This window comes from Alexandromys fortis, unplaced genomic scaffold (assembly GCF_014885135.2).
Source record: "Alexandromys fortis isolate MF-2015 unplaced genomic scaffold, M_Fortis_MF-2015_v1.1 scaffold_56, whole genome shotgun sequence".
NCBI lineage: Eukaryota > Metazoa > Chordata > Mammalia > Rodentia > Cricetidae > Alexandromys > Alexandromys fortis.
The window spans coordinates 8117730-8139897 of NW_026067935.1; the positions used below are offsets into that span (position 1 = coordinate 8117730).

General features: G+C 48.5%; 1 protein-coding gene across 1 annotated transcript in view; it reads right to left on the bottom strand.

The window, feature by feature from the left end:
- P2rx7 (purinergic receptor P2X 7) overlaps window positions 1-22168 on the bottom strand; it is a 39775-nt gene that overhangs the window by 11876 nt on the left and 5731 nt on the right. The window contains exons 2-9 of the mRNA XM_050146218.1: window positions 16918-17086; window positions 15614-15682; window positions 13361-13436; window positions 12038-12134; window positions 8418-8498; window positions 7608-7737; window positions 6792-6928; window positions 8-98 (exon numbers count right to left, since the gene is read on the bottom strand). Coding sequence (XP_050002175.1) covers window positions 8-98; window positions 6792-6928; window positions 7608-7737; window positions 8418-8498; window positions 12038-12134; window positions 13361-13436; window positions 15614-15682; window positions 16918-17086 — 850 coding nt within the window. The remainder of the gene's footprint in view (window positions 1-7; window positions 99-6791; window positions 6929-7607; window positions 7738-8417; window positions 8499-12037; window positions 12135-13360; window positions 13437-15613; window positions 15683-16917; window positions 17087-22168) is intronic.

Consider the following 22168-nt stretch of genomic DNA (forward strand, 5'->3'; position numbering starts at 1 on the left):
GACTTACCGTGCCAAAAACCAGGATGTCAAAGCGGATCCCGAAGGCTTTGATCAGTGTCCGTTTTTCCACGTTGTTTTCCTTATAGTACTTGGCGTATCTATGGGAGAAAAGCAGCCACATTTACAACAGTATCGCTGAACGTGCTGGTATCTTCTGGGGAGAAAGAGCAAACCAGCAGCCAACCCAGTCTTCCTCATCGGCTTTTGATGCCTGCACAATTGGCAGAGGAGAGAGTACAGTCCAGCCCTCGAATTACTCTCTGACCAATTGAAACCAAAGAGCATCCTCAGGTTACCTCACCTGCTTCTACCATCACAGAGGAACAAAAATCGGCTTTTAGTTTCCTATGAAAACATCCAACTTTTAAGGCAATATAAGATCAACAATAAGCAAAGAAACATTAAAGAGTAATTTCAGGCAATGTGTTTATTTCTCTTTTTTTATTTTTAGACATGGTCTCTTTTTATGTAGCCCCGGCTTCCTGGAACTCGTTATGTAAACCAAGCCAAGCCAGCTCAGAGATCTGCCTGCCTCCAACTGCTGTGTTAAAGGTGTGTGCCATCATGGCAGACTTTTACCACCCTGTCTCCCTCTGTTCTGGTTTTTTAAGACTGGGTTTCTCTGTAGCCCTGGCTGTAGACCAGGCTAGCCTTGAACTCAGAGATTCTCCTGCCTCTGCCTCCCGAGTGCTAACAGGCGTGGCTTCTAGAGCCGCGCAGGGAAGAAGCGTGAGCCTCAGCCCTCTGCTGCCTACTGGGGAGAGTTCAAGGCTCTGTCGTGACTGTGCTGTCTTAGCTCCTACGCTTGTCTCTCCGCCAATCATTAGCCACACAGGCAAACCAAAGGTCAGCAGCCTGAAACTCGTCTTGTTTGAGCCTATGAAGGTCACATCCAAACCTTCAGGCCAGTTCTGGCTACCCTGCCATCGCCTTGTCTATCTAATTCTCATAGCAGCCAGAATTTCTCTATCCTCAGGCACACAGAGGCGGGTAGGACCAGGGCCAGACATAGAGTTCATGGAAGTTCTTGTAGCCCAGTGCCCGATGACAGAGTTCAAACCAGCAGCTCTCAGCCCTCTCCCCAGCCTGCCTCCCCCTCCCCTTGCTCTGTCTCTGAGTAAACCAGCTCTCTCTTGCAGCCCTGGGTGGGGTGGTCTGCTCCCATCCTCTGGGATTTGTGGGCATTAGACTTAAGTCCAGTGACAGTGACTTCTCCATGTCAGTCCCCTTGAGCTAACCTGTCACAAATCACAACCACCCCAAACAGGTACAGAAGTTAAAATGTGTGTGTGTGTGTGTGTGTGTGTGTGTGTGTGTGATATTTTGCTTTTCATAAATAATCAGGAAGATTTAAACTACATGTTTAGCAGGGTATGGTGGTACATACTGAAGAGTCCAAGAATAAGAATAAAGAAATGTAGATTCCAGAAATAAGAATGTAGAAATAAGAAATATAAAGTTGTAGACCTAGGAGAAGAGAGCAGACTGTCAGCAGCTTAAGGATTAACAGTTAACAGTGGGCTACTCCGCTTTACAACCCAGAGCTCTGTTTGCGAGGCGGAAGCGGCCTCTGCAATCTTAGGGTCACTCAGCAAACTGAGGATCAGCTTTTAGATACCCCTGGGAACTCATGACCAGCAACTGATGTGGGCTGAGTTAACTTTTAAATGATGGGATGTGCGTGACTTTTTGACTTTTTGGTTGTGCATTTTCCATACCCTCCCCTGCAGTGCCAGGGGAGGTGCAGAGCCTTGGTAAACACTGTCAAGGAATGCCAGGGAAAACAATGGACTAGATACAAACACTAGCTTAACTGAAAAACTCTGCTAATGGAAATTGCAAAGAAGTGCAATTTATATCTGATTTTTACCTTGAGATTTAAAAAATTCCTTTGTTCATGCCTAATGCTTGCTATAAAAGGAGGAGTTTGAAAACCGGCCTTTGCCACAGTCTTACAAGTCCATCTCTGGCTGTGGTCTCAGCTAGCTGATAAGCTTTTTGAGCCCCATGGAGATTTATTTTTTTATGTTTTTTCCTGGAACAAAGTTTGCCTCTGTTTTACCACACCTTGGTGGCCTGTCCCCATCTTTGCACGACCCCCATGAACCCAACAAAACCTATTATTTTCACACTTGGAAGACTGAGGCAGGAGGATTGCTTTGAATTTAAGGACAGCCTGGGCTCCACAAGGAATTCAAGGCTAGCTTGGACTGTATAGTCAAAACCTGCCTCAAAAAAGCAAAAGAAGGGCTGGAGAGATAGCTCAGTGGTTAAGAGCCAAACCAACCAACCAACCAACCAACCAACCAACCAAACAGAAAACCGAACCCCCTGAGACTGAATCAGCCAATCTCAGGCACTTCCGTGCCTTCTTCTAGCCAAGGGGTTCCCCTTGTCTTGAATCTGATTGTTTCATTCAGATCGGCCCCTCCTCTTGCTCTGTGGAATGACTCACTTTCCAACACACAAGCCAGCATGCGTCAGCACTCCACGCTTGTGGTTGTTCTTCCTGGGAAAATTAATTTTGTAAGTTCTTGGATTTCTTCTTCCGGGCTCTTGCCATTGTAAATCACCACAGAGGCAAGGATCATGTGGGGAGACTATTCAAAAAGGGGGCCTCTGGGCCTGAATGCCAAAGATGGGTTTCAGAAAGTCTGAGAAGCTCTAGGAGTCTGTGTCAGTACAGGCAGGTGTGAGTCAGGGAGGAACACTAGACAAGGATGCTTTTCTGCACCGAATGGATTCAATAGTGGACCCCGAGAAGATAGGTCCAAGCCCCTGACCCCAGGCTGTCACCGTGAATTTGATCTTATTTGGAAACACGGTTTTGCAAATGTCACGAAGAGCTTCCCCTGCTTCTGGGCAATCCTGCACCCCTGCTTAGCAGCATCCCTATAAACTAAAGGATGGAAATGAGACTCGAAGACCATAGAGAAACCACTCAGGGACGAAAGCAGAGATTGGAGTGGTCCAGCTGTAAGGTGAGCGATTCCTGGAGCTGACAGAGCGGGAGAAGCAAGAGAAGACCCCTCCCTAAGCCTTCAGAGAGGGCAAGGCCCTCTGACTCCCCTCGGGCCTTAAGCTGTTTGTGGCAATCTGTTTCAGTAGCCACAGGAAACTAATCCTTATTCATACTTGCTCTGGACCTGAGAAATGTTTTTGTTTGTTTGTTTGTTTTGTTTTTTTTCCTAGACAGGATTTCTTTGTAGCTTTGGAGCCTGTCCTGGAACTAGCTCTTTAGACCAGGCTGGCCTTGAACTCACAGAGATCCACCTGCCTCTGCCTCCCAAGTGCTGGGATTAAAGGCGGGCGCCACCACTGCCTGGCCTGAGAAATACATCTTATACCCCAGTATCACACATATAAATCAGTGAGGATTAGGGCTAGGCTTACCAGAGGAGGATCTTCTGTGTGTCCTCTTTATTGAGTGTGCGTGCTGTGCATGTGCGTGTGCATGTGTGTGTGTAGACCAGGGGGCTGTATCAGGAATCTCTCTCCACCGCTCCCTATTTTATTTGGTCAGGCATGGTCTCTCCCTGAACCTGCTGCTCACTGGCTTGGCTGGACTGCCTACCCAGCAAGCCAGGCATCCTCCTGTCTCTGCATGCCCAGCACTGGGATTCGAGGCAAACACCACAAGGCCTGGCTGTGGTGCCTGCGAGCTGAGCTTATGTCCTCTTGCCTGCACAGCAAGCTTTTTACTGACTGAGCCATTGCTTCAGCCCCCATAAATCTTTTTTCTTGAGGACAAAGTTATATAATGTGAACTCTTTAACTTCCTGTAAAAAAGAAAGCTATATTTTCCCAAATTCCTCATATAGCCTGTAATTTCCTTCTCTTTTGTGATGTTGTTTGAAAATAACTTGTTCTCTTGCCTATCAGAGCTCCACAATTTATTTTTGGCCAAAGAGTTCTCCTGGTACTCATTCAACAACAAATATGCTAACACTCTATTCTAAAAGAATACTGACGTCATAACCCTTCAGGCCTCTAGAGAGCTCGATCCCACCAGGGGCGGATGTTCTCAGGTTCAGCTCAGAGAACAGGAGGACATTGGCCAATGTCTGATTATCCTGCGTGCTTTGGCCGACTGCTAAATAAAAATGCCCAGGACAGTCGGGGGACCATTCATTGCGTCCTCTCTTTCTTGCCAATGGCCACGGCCTCTTCAGAACCTCGTCCTATCCGGCGAGGGTGATCAAACAGTGACCTGCACCGAGAGCCTCTTCCTGAGCCCGGGATGAAACGCCGCTGACCCAGAGCAGGCAAAAAGCATCAGCCAGTTTGATGCTGAATCAAGGCTCTCCAACCCGGATCTCCACAGGGGCCAGGCAGAAAAGACGAAGGTCACATTGAAGGACATAAAGAAGTGGCAAGGGCAGTGACACCGCCAAAGCCACGTACACGCTCTCCCCAGCTCCAGCCAATGCTGCCACACGGCATATGGGCCCAGTGTTATTTAAAGTTTTTAAACTCTGTGTTAAATGCTTCAACTTTTCAGGAAAAAGAGGAAGCCAGATGTTTGTGTAGAATATCACAGGGTTTAAAATATTCTACAGGTACAAAGAACTAAATGGATAATATAATAATAAATATCAATATATAGTATGCTATATAATTAATATATGATATTAATATGCTAATAATAATTGATAAATAAATAAAAGTCTCCAGGGGACCTTGTTCCAGTGTGGGTGTTTGCTAAGTTGGGGTGAGGAGGCTCTGCGAAGCTCTGCACTATGCCCAGCACCCAGGCGGGTTCCAGAAGGGAGCTCTGAGGATAGGCATCTGTGTTGGCAGTGTTCGGGTTCGAGTGCACAGCAGAGTGCCACGGAGACTTGTGAAAACGCGGACCACAGGTCACTGCTGTCCAGTCTGAATCGGGAGGTCTAGGCCGGGCCCGAGAATGTGCATTTTGAGTCACTGTGAGATGCTGGTGCTGAGTGCTGCATTTTGAGAATTGCTAGTCTAGACTGCATGGGAAAGGGACTCACAGATGTGAGTTTATTTCCCAAGTTTCTTCTCAGAGCCCAGGCTCCTGTCCTCCCTCTTAACTAGAAAGGGGAGCCATGCCTGTAGGGTCCCTACCTCCTGCTTGAAAAGGCTTCCCAGGCCACATCTTCCCATCACAGTAACTTGCTCGATTTTTCCAGAGCACTTTACCCCCATTCGAAATGCTCTACTTAGATTTACCTGTGTGCTCCTTTGAGATATCATTTATGTATCTCACAATGCATGAGTCTTAAGGGTTCTGTTCAATGGTTTGTTTGTTTGGAGGCAAGGTTTCTCTAAGTGGCTCTGACTAGCTTGGGACTTGTTGATGCACCAGGCTGTCCTCAAACTCACAGAGATCCACCTGCCTCTGATTCTGTGTGCTGGGATTAAAGGCATGCACCACCATGTCTGGTAATGGATTTGGAAGTGGTTTCCCCTTCCGTCATCTGGATTCTGGGGCTTGAGCTCAGCCACTGGGCACAGCAGCACACACCCTTCACACTGAGCCCTTCCAACAGCCCACGTTTTGCCTATTGAACGTTATCCAAATGGTGTCATGTCACATGGCACATGCCATTTAGGTCAACCTTTCAACCTAATGTCTGTAGATGACACCTGTAACTCTCCCAGGTATCCCGTGTATCGATACTTGGTTCCTTTCTTATTCGTAGTGAGTAGCTCTCCACTGCACACATACCCTGCAGGGTGGCCATTCCTCTGTGCTTGACATTTGGCTTCTCAGGGTTTTTGGTTTTGTTTTTTGTTTTTTGCTGCTATAAGCAAGACTACTATGAATATTTGTGTACAAAGTTTCTTTTGCTTGATTTTTAAAATTTTTATTTACTTAGATTCATTAAGGAAAAATGAGAGAATTCCTGAGAGAGGGAGGGGCCCCAGGAGAATTCTTTTGCATTATGTTTTTTTTTAAGTTTCTGTTTTTTGCTTTTATTTTTATTTTTTTAAACATTTATTTATTTATTATGTATACAATATTCTGTCTGTGTGTATGCCTGCAGGCCAGAAGAGGGCACCAGACCCCATTACAGATAGTTGTGAGCCACCATGTGGTTGCTGGGAATTGAACTCAGGACCTTTGGAAGAGCAGGCAATGCTCTTAACCTCTGAGCCATCTCTCCAGCCCTGCATTATGTTTTTTTAAAAGGATCTATCTTTATTTTATATTTAGAGTGTTTTAACTATATATAAATACATGTGTGTGTGTGTGTGTGTATGTGTGGTGCTGTGTGCAAACCTGTGCCCACAAAGGTCAGAAAAGGCTATTAGATCTATCTCTTAGAGTTGGGTATATGGATGGTTGTGAGCCACTATGTTGGGTTTTGGGAATCAAAACCGGGTCTTCTCAAAGAGCAGCCAGTGCTCTTAACTGCTGAGCCATCTCTCCATCCGTCTTATAAAATTTTAGCCATTCTCTCTTTTTTCAATTTTAACATTATTTATTGTGTGTGTGTGCGTGCGTGCATGTGTACACACATACACATGGCCTACATGTGTAAGTCAGAGGACAGCTTGTGAGAGCCAGTTCTGTCTCTCCACTGTGTGTGTTCTGAGGATCAAACCCAGGTCTCTGTGCTTAGCAGCAAGCACACTTCCCCAATGAGCCATCTTCTTTGGCCCACAGATTTATCTTATTGTGGTTTTAATGTGTATTTCCCTAATGGCTAGCAATGTTGTTTTATTTACTTACGTTTTTGCCAGTGTGCCGCTATTGGTATATAGCAGCTACCTTGTCTTTTCTATTTGCTCGTTCTGCCCATGGGCACATGTGGTACTGTTACCTGAAGTTGTAGCCAGGGATCAAGGACTTATTGGTATACTTGTCATCCAGGCGGCGGAAGCTGTATTTGGGACGACAGCGATGGGACCAGCTGTCCAAGTTACAGTCCCAGTAGATCTCAATGCCCATGATTCCTCCCTTGGGGGAAAAGCAACAAGAAGAGTCACGAAGCCTGTTAGGGGTTATGCCGCCATCAGACAGTCTCCCACTCAGTAATAGCTTCTCGAGGAAGAGTTTCTCTCTGTGGGGAAATACTCATTAGAAGGTTTCAGTGCAACGGGGCAGTGGTAGTGCACGTCTTTAATCCCAGCATTTGGGAGGCAGAGGCAGGCACATCTCTGAGTTCGAGGCCAGCCTGGTCTACAGAGCAAGTTCCAGGACAGCCAGGGCTACACAGAGAACCCTATCTCGAAACAAAAAAAAAAAAAATAAGTGGAGGAAGGGACCATCAACCAATAAGTGAACACAAGAAGCACCAGTGGGGAAGGTAGAAATGCAAGCATGCATCCTTCCCTGCACCTGCTGTTGACACCACCTTCAGCTCTGACACTGGACTCCTGCTCCAGGCACAGAAGCAAATGTATGGTCTTTTAAGTTGGCACATCAGTGGTGATTTGTTCCTGCAGCCACAGGAGAAACACACCAAGTAGCTCTCTCAGGACCCTGGGATTCCCCGAAGCACTGGGTATGGTTTACCACATACAAATAAAGTGAACCGTGACTTTAGGAGCCAGACTGTCGGCCTCTCCCACCGGACACTGCTATTTGTCATTTGACAACCTCGACCCCTTGACACCCGTATAAATGCTCCACCAACCTGAACTGCTACCTCTGAGAAGTTCTCTCCCGCTTCGTGGAAGATGTCCCCTAGTCGGAAAATGGGACACTGAGGGTTCTGAGTCTTGTGAAAGGTACAAGGGATCTTTAGATCTGGAAAAATGTTTTTCCTGTGCAGAATGGCAAAGAAACAGATGTTTTAACAACCATCTCTCTAAAGAGAAGACCAATGCCTGCTAAGTAGTGCTTGCAGATTACCGTGGTGTAAATCACTGCTGGTGTCAAGCTCCCAATGGGACACTGTTGAACTTGACATTGATCTACTACCAACAGGTGCATTGCTCATCAATATGAGCCGTGTGGCAGCTCCCCTGTCCCCTGCGGACCCTTGTAGAATGTCCTCTTACATTGTGTCATGAACAATCTTTGTGACCAACAGCATATTGCAGAATTGGTTGGGTATCACTTCCAAGACTGTGGCTTCCATTTCAGTTACCCTTGCTCATCCACTGTGCAGACGACTTGCTCTGGTGATGCAGCCACCATGTCCTAAGGATACTCCCACAGTCCTTGATGACCATGGTGAGGAACTTAGCCTTACTGCCTCAGTCACATGGGTAAGGCTGGGAAAGGACTCAGCCCTGAGCAAACCTAGAGCCAACAGAAGCTCTGACTGACAGCTTTGGAAAGACCATGAACCAGAACCACCCAGCAGAGACACTGCCGGATTCCCGATCCACAGATGTGAGAGGGATAAAACTCTTGTAATTTCTAGGCTCCCTAGGTTTGGGATCTATTGTTCCACGGCCTAGATAACTGATGCATACCGCCAGGCGTTTGTGATGCTTACGTCGTATAGTTGTGGCCGGGGAAGTCAATATTGTTCTTGATGAGTACAGTGAAGTTTTCAGCGCTTCCCAAGAGTGCAGGCCTGAGAGAGAAGAACAAAGAGTCCATGGGACCAGAGGGTATGGTTTTGTGCTTTCGAGTGAAGAGAAATGAATACAGCAAAATTCTCCGTAAAACCTGTAGCTTCCCCCAGAAGCCTTCACCCTCCTTGAGACCCCCATGGCAATTACGGCGTCACGTCCAACACTGACACAATTGTATGTCCGCTGTTGTGTGGTGACATGTTACCATCTGACAAGACACGTGGCACTAGCTGATTACCATGCTGTAAATGCTCCACCGTGGCTGGTGTCGAGCCCCCATCCACCAGTAAACTTGAAGCAGACCGAATGAGCACGACTGGCCTTTAGTCAGCGCCAGTCGGCTCTTGAGCAGCCATGTTTGAGGTTTCCTGGATCGGCCTGAAGTCCCTGCAAGGCTGAATGGCAATTTATTTAGGCATGCCCAGCCTTTATCACAGGACCACACACAGAGTTATGGATATCATTCATTCACCAGAGGTGCTGGGTAGCCGTTAGTTCTACACTAAATTAGAGGAACCAAAATTCCAGGCCACAAGAAGGCCACCCACCCACCAGCCTGCCAGCTACTCATTAGCAAATAATTATGGTTCTGGACAGGGAGCAGGGCCCTGGGATACAGTGATGAACAAGACCACCAGCAATTGGTACTCTATGAAAGATGGAGACAGGCTGAAGGTTAAAAAACGAAAACAAATGCCAAGTGGTGGTGGCACACACCTTCAATCTCAGCACTCGGGAGGCAGAGGCAGGTGGATCTCTGTGAGTTCGAGGTCAGCCTGGTGTACCTAAGAGAGTTTGAGGCTAGCCAAAGCTACAAAGTAAAACCCTGTCTACAGAGCAAGTTCCAGGACAATCTGGGCTACACAGAGAACCCTGTCTTGAGAAACAAAACAAAAAAAAAAAGAGAGAGAGAGAGAGAGATTTTAAACTTCATGCTTTGGGTAGACAGTGCCTCCATTAGAAGACATGAGTTATTAAATAAAAATTTAAATGAAAATCTCAGTACCAGATGTGGGATACTTCCCTATGGGAAAGTGCGGGGGTGGGGTCCTCAAAATAAGCTATTACTATTGCTCTTGGTTCTTATCACACAGCGTTGATAAGACTGTATTTCTGAAGTCATAACACACTTGAAGGACATGAGGGAATCAAGCTGGGGCTGGGGCTTTCTTCCTTGCCTTCTAGTGCTTGAAAGCGCTAGTCAGGCCACTGGGGGAGAAAAGCCATCGGTGGTATTTTTTAAAAATACCATACTTAATTTTAAAAAAGGGTTTGGGGGACCATGAAGGTTGAAGAAGAAAGTATTTGAGGAAGGGACCCTGGGAGAGTGGGAGAGGAAATCTGAGTTAGATATAATCAAAATACATTATATATACAGTATGTATGAAAGTGTCAGAGTAAGTTTTAAAAATATATGTGCGTATATAAAAAATAAGTAAATGAAGTCTAAGAGTCAGAGGCTGCAGGATCCTCTCACCTGACATTTGTAGCTTTTTATTTTGAATTACAGCTTTCTCTGCATGGCTCGTCTCTTCTGGCGCAGAGCAAGAGGCTGGGGAGCCACTCCCTGTCTGGCCACCTGTTTTAGATTTTATGTCGTATGAAGTGACACACAAGGGAAGTGACTGAAGAGCGCCAACTTCTTGGTGGCTGTGTTGAATGAACCATCTCGCCTGGTTCACATACCACGAGAGGAGACGGTTTGTCCAATTGTGTCAAAATGTGCTTTATGCCTGTAATCCTAGAACTCAGGAGGCTGAGGCAGGAGGATTACAAGATGCAGCCAGCTTCAACTCCACAGTGAGACCTTGCCTCAAAAAGTAAGAAAAATAAAAGTGACCGCAGGTATTGTCAGCAGGTATTGTGACGCACACCTTGAAACCCAGCATGCAGGAACCAGAGGCAGGCAGATCTCTATGGGCTTGAGGCTAGCCTGGTCTACTTAGAGAGTTCGAGGCTAGCCAAAGCTACAAAGTAAAACCATGTCTCAAAGACAATGGCAATAAAAACAGCAGAAAGAATGAAAAATGAAGCTCGGGACCGGCATGTGGAGACACACGGTGTTCATCTGGTGAATGAGTTGGTGGCAGAGCTGAAAGTGACAACCACAAACTCCTGTGTGAATCCAAGCGGTGCTGTGGTGGAGTCCAGGGTCTCACCCACAGCATAGTACCTTCTGCACACAGAAACTTCCCGACCTAGAAGTGAAACTGCTCTGACAACCGAAGGCCGAAGGGCGGTACTTCCTCCTGCCTGCACCCTGGCAGTGGAAGGCAGGATGGACCTTGGCCTGAGTCGGCTTGGCCAGCCTTCTCTCTGTCCCACATACAGAGTGCTCCTGAGGCTGCTTGGTCTGGGAAGTCTTAAAGTGAAATGGACATTGAGATTAAAATTAGGGCCAGTGAGGTCGCTCAGGGCGTAAAGGTGCTTGCCGCTAAGCCTGATGGGACCCACATGGTGGAAAAAAAGAACCAGTTTCTGCAAGCTGTCCTCTGAGGTCCTGATGCACGTGACAGCTCACAAGCACCCACATATATGGGCAAACAAATATAAACGCAAATAAGTATAAAATAGAAACATACATTTATTTATTTATTCATTTTTGGGTTTTCAACACAGGGTTTCTTTGTGTAGCCCTGGCTGTCCTCAAACTTACTCTGTAGACCAGGCTGGCCTCGAACTCTCAAACTCATAGAAACCTACCTGCCTTTGCCTCTTGAATGCTAGGATTAAAGGCACGTGCTACAGCCTCCACCCAGCAAATGTATTTTCAATTAAAATTCCATTTCTTATTTTATGTGTTCAGTCACCACAGGTAGCTGGTGGCTACCATGTTGGACACCACGGGTACCAAACATTCCCATCACTAAAGGAAGTTCTATTGGACAGAGATGGTCTAGAACCACTGACTTCTAGGAGCAGGCTGTCTCTGTCTCTGTCTCTCTCTCTCTCTCTCCCCCTTCCCCTCCCCCGCTCTGTTATATGCATGGGTATATAGGTGCTCAGCCCTCAGACTGCTCATGTGTGGAGGGTAGCAGTTGGTAGCACTCTCCACCTTACACTTTGAAGCAGAGTCTCTCGCTGAGCCCAGAGCTCACCAATTTGGCTAGACTAGCTGGCCCGCACCCCGACTCTGCCTCCTCAGCTGGGACTACCGTGTCTGTTGCTACACCTGCTATTTGTGTTGGTCCTCAGTCTTGTGGGACAGACACTTTACGCCTGAGCCACCTCCCCAGCTCGGCTTCTTCATATTCTTTGTCATTTCCTATGAGCACGGATGGATCAGAGCAAACCCTGCTGTGGCTCTTGGGGAGGGTTTCCGAGCAGCCGTGATGGCAGGGTGACCTAAGGGTGTTCCAGGTCACGGCTACATGCCAGCTGGCTCAGGCCAACTATAACATATCAAGGCTGGCATAGCCTCCCCAGAGATGGCGGAGAGGTCTCCAAGCCGGGACTTCCGGAGAAGCCCAGCAGCCCTGGAAAGGCCACGCCTGGCACTGCCAAGGCCACTGTTTGTGCCCCCCACCATGGAACTCACCGGGGGGCCTCTTTCCCCTCCTCAGCAGGACACCAGGCAAAGATCTCACAGGTCTTCCGGTTCTTATCGTACTGTACACACTTGCCAGTCTGGATTCCTACAAGTTTTAAGGGGTTGAAGAACCACAGATGTGAATGACCCGGAAGAGAAATATCTCTAGGAGGTACCGTGTACTAAGTCCACGCAGAGACACTACACTCTGAAGCCCAAGCAGCTCCCTCTTCTGTGAACCCCACCCTCATCACACATGCCCTTCACGTCAAACAGAACGCTTGACAATAAATCCTTAGAGAGGCCCAAAGACAGCAAAGGGGGCTGGAGTCTGCCTGCCCTTTTGTTTTGTTTTGAGGGAGAGATGCCCGAGAGGAGAGTTCTGCATTCAATGGATACTCTACATGAACTAAAGTATGGCTTTTCATGTGGCATCTGGGTGCCTCCGGGGGCACACGGCTCACCTGGGGATGCGTACAGCCACATGATGAACTTGGGAACATCTTTATGAAGTGTCAGAAAGAGACCTGATCAAGGGCAAGCCACCTTACAATGATCTCCATGGCAACTCGCATACACATGTTATACAGTGGAACCAACACTCTGCTGCTTTCCCGAGTGTGAGTGTGCACTCTGTGACCAGCCCTCAGCTGCTTTCCCGAGTGTGAGTGTGCACTCTGTGACCAGCCCTCAGCTGCTTTCCCGAGTGTGAGTGTGGACACTGTGACCACTGATGACTCTTCCTTGTTTTGAGACAGGGTCTCTCTTTTTAAGCTCTGGCTGACCTGGAACTTGCTATGTAGACAAGTCTGGCCTCGAACTCATAGAGATCCACCTCTGCCCCATGAGTGCTGGGATTAAAGACCTGCCCTACCAGACCCGAGTCTTATGTCTTTTAAAATGAAAATTTGAGGCAATGTATCTTTGCAAGGTTGGGACTGTAGCTCAATGGTAGAGTGCTTACCCAGCCTGCAACAAGGCCTGGGTTTGCTCTCCAGTATCAAGAAAGAAAAGAAGAAAAAAAAAAGCAAAAAGGAGGGAGGAAAAGAAGGACAAGTAAAAGAGAAAGTTAAACTCCCAGGTCCTTGGAAGTTCAAATTCCCTGCCTTTGGGGAAGTCCCAACAATTAGACCCTGAATCCACATTTCTCACTTGGGATATTCAAGTCACGCTTACAGGCTTCTGCTGGTCTGCTGACCTGTGATTTGGTGGTGACCTGTGAAAGGCAACTGCCAGAGGCTAAGGACTCGAAACTGGACATCATGAATGGCACAAAGACGCCAGTCCACCCCCCCCCCCCTTAGCAGTCCAGAGTAAGACACAGAAGAGTACCTTTACTTTGCGGGTCCTTCCATCCCTTTATACAGTCCCTGTCGGATTTACATTTTGCGCTGGGGCTGGTGGGAAACTGCGGGAGGAAGGGCAGGGGAGCAGAGAATGAGCATTGCATCGCCAAGATACCACAAGATACCTGCGCACCAGTGGTCACTGCGGCATCCGGGTGCCAGGAAGCGAAAACAGACCAAATCCATCAGTGTGGAACAGGACAAAGAAAAGGTGGTTCGTTCATATGTGGAGTGTGTGCACGTGTGTGCGTGCGTGCGTGTGCGCATGTGTGTATGCCAAAGATCAATGTCAGGTATCTTTTTCTGTCACCTTCCGTTTTGTTTTTTGAGACAGGCCTCCCACTAAGACTGTAGCTCCCCTATTTGGCTGGGCTGGCAGGTCAAGCATCAAGGTGGATAGGGAATCCACCCATCCGCCTCCTCAGGACTAGGACCACAGGTGCTCACAGCTTCAGTGTGTATGCGGGGGATCAAACTCGGATCCTCATGCGTGAATGGCAAGCACTTTAATGACTGACTCGTTTTCCCAGCCCCCATATGTGGAGCCTTGGTCTGCCAGGTCCTGACACATGCTACGTCATGGACCAACTTCAAAACAGTGTGAAAGGCGCCAGACACAAGAGGCCGTGTCCGGTACGGTTCTATGTATAGGGATGTCCTAGATAGACGAATCCCCAGAGAGGGAAGGCAGACTGGTTGTCCATGGCTGTGGGGAGAGAGAGATTAGTCACTAATGGGGACAATTTGTTTTGGGTGTCAAAGTTTCCGGGGAGGGGGTAGGAAATGTTCTGGAATTAGGTGATTATGATGACGGTCTGCATGATGTTGCAAAATAAAAATCACCAAACTGTGTATTTGGAAGCCATTGGTTTTAGAGTGTATGGATTTTATCTCAAAAACAAGACTGAATAGAAATGTGAACAGCAGACGTCAAGACAGCCAGGAGGCACTCTCGGGGACGGCTTTTGGGGTAGAGAGCAGGTGGCCCTGCCACCACAGGACCCAGAAGCTGACAGATAGCAAGGTATAGCAGGCCATGTGGGAAGAGAGGACATGCCAGCACACTCTTGCCTGGAGAAATGGGTCAGCTGTGTCTGGGGCTGAAGGACAGAATAAGGGAAGAGAGAAGAGAGGACTGGTTTGGGTGTTTGACTTCATGTAGCAGGACGAATGGTGAGTCTTAAGAAGACAGAACAAACACAGGCGGGCAGGGCCTCTGCTCCTTGTCACCCGGGCATTTGTTTAGTTTAGTTTGTTTGTTTTTGAGACAGGGTTTCTCTGTGTAGCCCTGGCTGTCCTGGAACTCACTCCATATAGACCAGGCTGGCCTCCAACTCACAGAGACCCACCCGCCTCTGCCTCCCAAGTGCTGGCTCATTCATGTCTGCTTTCTTCGCTCTAGGGTCTCTGAATGCAGTTTGGAACATTGGCCGCTCTTTTGGAGGAGGCATGCGGGAAGACCCCAAAAAGAGAAAAACTCTTGAGAGTCCCTGGAAGTGAAGAGGTGCCCAGCACTGAGCCTCCAAATGATGCTAACATGCTAATGGCAGCTGCTTTGCAGCCACAGCTCTGAAAAAAAAACAAGGCAAATCAACCACCCAGCTGGGCTCAGCCCACCACGGAACTGCAAGACAAAACCAAGCTGTGTGAAGTCCCTCGGGTGCACGGGGCGTTTAAAGAGTTGGAACAGCGGTGGTGGCGCACGCCTTTAATCCCAGCACTCAGGAGGCTGAGGCAGGCGGATCTCTGTGAGTTCGAGGCCAGCCTGGTCTAGAAGAGCTAGTTCCAGGACAGGAACCAAAAAGCTACGGAGAAACCCTGTCTCGAAAATTAAAAAAAAAAAAAAAAAAAAAAAAAAAGAGCTGGAACAATCCACACATAATCAGGTGTACACTAGGGCTAAGTCGCATTTACTGAGGTGACCAGAGATACTGGGGGTATTGACCTGCAAAGAGGGGAGGCACAAGGCCAAGTGTAATGACCCAGGCCAGACTGCAGTATAAGCTAAACTCCCCTCCAGAGGGTCCTGTGGTGCCCCCCAGGCTGGCAGCACCCCATGGAGGCTCCAGTGAAATGTGAAATAAATCACACACAAGCCAGGAACCATACTGTGAGCTGCACAGAAAGCCTGTGAAGGCAAGAGCGGGTATTCACACAGGCCCTTAGACTGGGGCAAGCAAAGAGCTCTTTCCCAGAATGCATCTCCCCCTTGACCACTCAGAGAGGGTCCCCTACTCACCTCGGGACAAAGCTTCTGTTCTTGGCCTTCTGACTTGAGGAAGTTTGTCATCACAAAGAACGAGTTCCCCTGCAGAGAGAAATGGAAAAGCAAAGGCGGGGCCTGGGGGAGCAGAACTCCTTAAGCTAAGTGCCTGCATGGGGCGAGTCTTTGTACTCTTCGAAGCCTCTAGAAATCAGCTGTGGGCAGCACGGACTTTGCCAAGGGCTTAACATCAAAGCTGCAGGAGCTGTCTCACCAGACAAGGGGGAGCAGCGGAGCTTTCAAATGTGGGGAGCAGTCATTTTCCGAGCCAACCTCACAAGCAGCTGTACCGTTTCCCCACAGTAAAATCCCATTGAGACTCTGGAGAGCTGGGGAAGTGGAGGTGGGGTGTGGGCTGTACCCTGGGCAAGCTGTTCGCATTTCTCAGGGCTTAATGGAAGGCCACGGGGCTTCCCACTACCTGGGCAATCAGTGGCTTTTATGGTTTCTAGCTAGAAACAAATAGCAGCTTGGGCCTGATGGTTTTGCCAAGTGCTCTGGCTCCCCAGAGTTGCAAATGGGCTCTTTTGTTCCTCCCACCCCCATCTGTTCCTAACTCCTAGGCCCCTCTTTTATTTCTCCTTTTTTGGCTAAGTGCTTCGCAAACTTAGCTAGCCACACAGCTCTCTGCGACCCGCACCTTTTCTCTTTGTCACAAACCCTCTCTTTAGAAAGAGAGGTGGTTTAGAAACCACCTCCTGGGGACCTTTTCAATGCTAAAAGGTCACACCAGCCGTGCTGAAGACAAGCGCTCCGCCCTTCTAAATCCTGGCTGCGCCTGCCGCGCGCACCGCACCAGCGAATCAGACCGCATTTGGAAGGTGCCAGGATGCGCTGCTATTTCGGGCAGCCCGGTAGGACTTGATAAAGCAAAGACGCATCTTCTTTGAGCTGCTGGATGTGACCCAGTTTGGCAATTTTTAGGTTTTCTCAGTTGGGATTTTCGCAGGTTTTAAATAGGGCCAACGTTTTTCATTTCTGTTGAGACAGGGTATTATGTATTCCAGGCTGGCCTCAAACTCACTAAGCAGCTGAGGGTGACCTTGAACTCCCAATTCTCCATCCTTGACCTCCTGGGCTACGGGCTTGTACTGCCACTGGTTTTATGCGGCACTAGAGATTGAACCCAGGGTTTCATGCATGTTAGTCAAGCATTCTACCGTTTGAGCTAGATCCCTAGACCCTAACCAACTTTTTTTTTTTATGAGGCTCTAGACCCCTAAGTATGAGGAGAGGCAGTGGCCAGGGATGAGTCCTGGAGTCAGCTGTCTGGTGCTCACCTGCAAAGGGAAGGTGTAGTCTGCAGTGTCAAAGATGTTGCGCAGTGACTTCATCTCCCCACCCTCTGTGACGTTCTCCATCACCTCTGCGATCCCTTTGACCTTGGTGTGCACGGAGCTGATAACAGGCTCCTTCCGCTGGTACAGCTTGTCACTCACCAAAGCAAAGCTGAGGATAGATGAGGAACATCAGTAGTTTTCTCACAGCCCCAGGCAGTGGTTTGGGCTGCAGCCTCTGGGGTAGGGGTGGTGGGAGCAGCTTTCGTTCTCAGCCTGCTTGCCCAGCGACCTGCTTCCTCCTGCCTCTCCCTCTCTGCAAACTGGGACCACCTCTCTCCACCCCCTTAGTATTACCCACTGTAGGCAGAATTTCGACTCAGTCCCGTTCTTGGGTGGCTGAATGGCTCTGTCCCAGGGTTCAGTAACACCTCAGCTCTGCTTGCTCTTATTTCAGGTCATTGGATTTTTGTTTTGTTTTGTTTTTTTGAGACAGGGTCTCTCTATGTAGTCTTGGTTGTCCTGGTATAGACCAGGATGGCCTTTGAACTCACAGAGATCCTCCTGCCTCTGCCTCTCAAGTGCCAGGATTCAAGGTGTGCACCGCCACACCCAGCAGGTCTTCTCATTTACAACTCTACAGGACATATGGACAGTTGCCGGGAAGAAGAAATCTACAGGACAGATGGACAGTTGCTGGGGAGAAGAAATCTACAGGACAGATGGACAGTTGCCGGGGAAGAAATCTACAAGACAGATGGGCAGTTGCCGGGGAGAAGAAATCTACAGGACAGATGGACAGTTGCCGGGGAGAAGAAATCTACAGGACAGATGGACAGTTGCCGGGGAGAAGACATGGGGAACGGCAGTTAGTGAGTACATTATTTCCTTTAAAGGTGATAAAAATATGTTGGCGGATACAGGTATTTCCTATGTAATACTGAGCACATGTTAGATAGCACCTGTTTGTTCACTTACGAATAAGCCCTTTATTCCTTTCTCTTTAAGAGGTCAGTTTTATGCTATACGAACTTTACCTTGATAGGTAAGATAAAAAATCACACACCCCTCTAATCCCAGCACTCAGGAGGCAGAGGCAGGTGGATCTCTGTGAGTTTGAGGCCAGGCTGGTCTACAGAGTGAGTTCTGGGACAGCCAGGGCTACTCGCAATGATGTCTGCTGGGGGGAGAGAGTGGGATGAAGGATGAGTTTGCAGGGAGTGGAGCTGGATTAGTATGCTTTGCTTCGTCACTTGCACGGTAGCACATAGGTCTTACTTTATGCACCGTACATGTAGCGTTTCTCCAACTGTGATTGAAGAAGAAAGAAATTGGTCCAGCGAGATGGCTCGGTGAGTTAAGACACTTGCAACAAGACAAATAAAGCTTGCCTGGAGATCAGAGAGTAAAACAGTCACATTTGTCAGCCATACAGGCCAGGCAGTGGTGGCACACACCTTTAATCCCAGTAGCCACACTAGGTAGCCATAGAGGCCAGGCGGTAGTGGTGCACGCCTTTAATTCCAACACTAGAAAGGAACATAAGACTGGAGGAGACAGCTCTCACACACAGTCTCATTCTGAGATTCCTGGAGGCAGGATCACCATTTCGGTCTGAAGTAGAGGTAAGAGTCAGTGGCTGCCTGCTTTGCTTTTCTGACCTTTAGGCTAAATCCCAATATCTGTCTCTGGGCTTTTATTATTTGTGCTATAACTGACGGCCTGGGTTTGATGCCCAGAACCCACAGGATGATGAGATGAGAGAACTAACTTCCAAAAGTTGTTCTCTGACCTTCGCCTGCTCAGCATGGCACATGAGCACGCACACCCACCCAAAGTGCAAACAGTTAACTAAAAAAGGTGCTGGTGCTGGAAACTGAGATTCAGGGCCCACTCAGCACGTGTGGTGCAGTGTCGGGTAGAACGCTGCAGGCAAAAACAATTACGAGTGTTCAGCCTCACTCCAGCCTCAAAACACAAGCAAAACACTTGCAACAGCCTCCCAGAAGAACACGTGCTTAGTTGTTCAGTGGGGAGCTCAGCCTGATGCACCATATCCCTTCTAGAATATGCAACTCAGGATCAGCTTACTAGAATCCAGCCCTGTCAGTTATGAAGGCTTTGCAAACATGATGGACCTTTGTATCATAATGAACGTGAAAATTCTTTTTGGTTTCATTTGTTTTGGTTTTCGAGACAGGGTTTCTCTGCATAGCTTTGGCTGTCCCAGAACTCACTCTGTAGACCAGGTTGGCCACAAGCTCACAGAGATCCGCCTGCCTCTGCCTCCCAAGGGCTGGGATGTTCACTGCCGCCCTGTGAACATGACAATTCTATTGACACTTCCTAGAGATGCATCAAAAGAGAAAAGAGGCAGAGACTGCAGTATCTTCCGCTTTAGGAAGAGCAGTGTAATGGTCACTCCAGTCACAAACTCTTGACCTTGTGCGATGACTCAAGAGAAGCCAGGCTTCCCCTCTGGGTCATGGGTTCAGTCACAATTCTCTAATCTCTAACTCCGATGACTATTAGCTCTAAGAAACTGATGGGCAATGCATCCAGGTGCATTCAAAGCCAGCAGCCTCTGGAGCAAGCACAGTATTAAGGAGCCAGGTATCTAGCTGAGCCTGGTAGAGTAGGTAAGATTGAGAAGTGGGGAAGGAAGAGCTGGAGAACATGGCAGGCACAAGAGACCTGCCAACAGGAGAAGCCAGGGCCATCCAGAGACCCTGGCAGACCAGTCTGGCTAAAGAGGAGGAAATGGAGGAGCCCGAATAGAACCAAAGTGGAGAGGGAGCTTTGAGGCCATGGAGCCCTGAGACTCGCTCTCACCTAACTCACCAAATGTAGATGCAGGTGATCACCAGAAAAGTGTTCTTCAGAGTCCCAATCCATACACTGTGGATTTGAAGGACTTTCACAGATTTGTAACTGCATAACTGGACCACTGACACCATGGTAAGAAGGTTCCCTGAGCTCCCCAGGAAGGAAGTGCTTCTCAGCAAAGTCTACCTATCTTTTATGAGGAATGCCTAAGTTCCGAGCAAAGGTAACTCTGAGGTGAAAGACAAGCTCCGAGGAGACCTGCCTTAAGGGGGCCTCGCTCCTGCCTTTGCTGCCTGTACATCCTCACTCATGTTGCCAGGAGCATTCATAGGAGCCTCTTCTCCCAGCAAAGGCACTTGCTCTGCCTGAGGAGAAACACCAGGTCAAAGGGCAGGCACATTTATGGCTCAGTTCTTTGGGTCAAACTACAGAAGTCTGCATTGTTTCATGCAAAGCAAACGTGTACACCCTGCCTTTCACAAAAGTCTTGACGGACAAAGGGCATGGTCGCATGGCGTGGCTGAGACAGTGAGGGGTCTAGGCGGCACCTCGGGCATCGGCACAGAGATGAGGATAGGCGCAGTAGTGAGAAGCCCTCTGAAGGAGAAGGGCACCGAGTGGAACTGTGACATGATTACACAAAGAAGGGGGCCAGGCAGGCTTTCCCTGTGGTTGCCAGCTGGTGCCAGTGCAGGTGACTTGATGGTGACGGTGGTGGTTTTTCATTTATGCCACCACTTTCCCCCTTCCCCCATTTTTTCCATCTGCATTTAAATACAATTTCTCATCTTAAAAATAAACCCTCCCCCCACCCCGCATTCTCCCAGCACTGTGCAGGGTCTGACTCCTCCTAGCACCACGCAGGGCCTGGCTCCTCCCGTGGAGCCCCGTCTTTTGAAAGAGTGAGTCACCACTTCCATTTCCGCACCTCCATTCACTCCTCCACCCACTCCAGTCTGGCTCCCCCCCCCCCACTTCTCCAGTGCCACCCCTGCCAACTCACTCTCTTCCAAGTCCAGCAGACATGCTGCAGATACCATGGCCGACTCTGCTGACCACGGTCCACTTCCTTCTCGTTCTTCCCTCAGCCTCGAGAAGCCTGTGTTCTCCTGGCCTTTCCATCTCAGAATCGCTTGGAAACTTTTGCATCTCCCTGCCCCTTGGATGTTAGTACCACTTAGGGCTTTGTTCCAAGCTTCTTGCTTTCATTTTCCTGCTGATCAGTTGAAGATGTCTGTGGCTCCAACCACCATCTGTCTATAGACTGGTGATAGGTAATCTATCCTAACGCTCTGAAAGCAAATACCTACACAATTAGAATGCACAGTTATGAGCCTCATACCATTCAAACTCAAAGCCTTAAGCTCTGAACTTAGCCTTTGACCCCAATTGTTTTTTTTTAATATTTATTTATTTATTTATTATGTATACAATATTCTGTTTGTGTGCCTGCCTGCAGGCCAGAAGAGGGCACCAGGCCCCACTACAGATGGTTGTGAGCCACCATGTCTGCTGGGAATTGAATTCAGGACCTCTGGAAGAGCAGGCAATGCTCTTAACCTCTGAGCCATCTCCTCAGCCCTGACCCCGATTGTTTTTTTCGCCTGAACTCACTAACTCCAGAAAGGTATCCACCAACTTCTCATCAGTGGCCCAAGTCAGAAGTGAGGCACATTCTTGACTCATTCTCTCTGTAAGGGTCATACATGGTTCATTTATGAAAGCTGCCCAGGCAGCTGGCCCCTCTGCTCCATGGAGCCCCAGAGGAGGCTTCTGGGTGGCCTGGTGCATACCCACAGCTTCCGGTGTCCACAGTGTCCGGCTAGTGCTAGTGTCTCCGAGGGGAGGCCCAGGGGACTCGCTCATCCATCCTCCTCCTCACACATCCATTAAACTACATGTCCTATCACTTGAGCTGTGCAATGGAGTGCAATCCTCCCACTTGAGTGGTAGCAGGTAGCAGTAGGAGGTCAGTAGTTCAAGGTCAGGTGCAGCTACATGTAGAGTTACTAGAAACCCTGTCTCAGAAAAACGAAATTAAAGAAATTCGACTATTTTATCTCTCCGGTATTACTGATATTGCTAGGCTCCACCTATCCTCCGTCACTGTCTACTCCTTAATGCAGATCTCCATCTGCTCACAGCTGGGTGATCCAATACTGTTTGAGCGCCTGTCCTGTCCTGGCCTGGTCCTGTCCCCTCCGCTCTCCAGTCTGAGAATGAACTCTGGATGAGATGCCCAAGTTCAATGTCAGCTCTGCCTCTGCCTGGCTATATGACTTTGGTCACCAAAGAGATTTGTAAAGGTTGTTAGAGAAATCATATGATCTGTCACATGGCCGAAGACCTTCACTTGAATACTACACAGTCAGGAAGCAGACTGCTCTAGGAAAAAGGTGTCTATGGACCATTGTGAACGCACAAACCC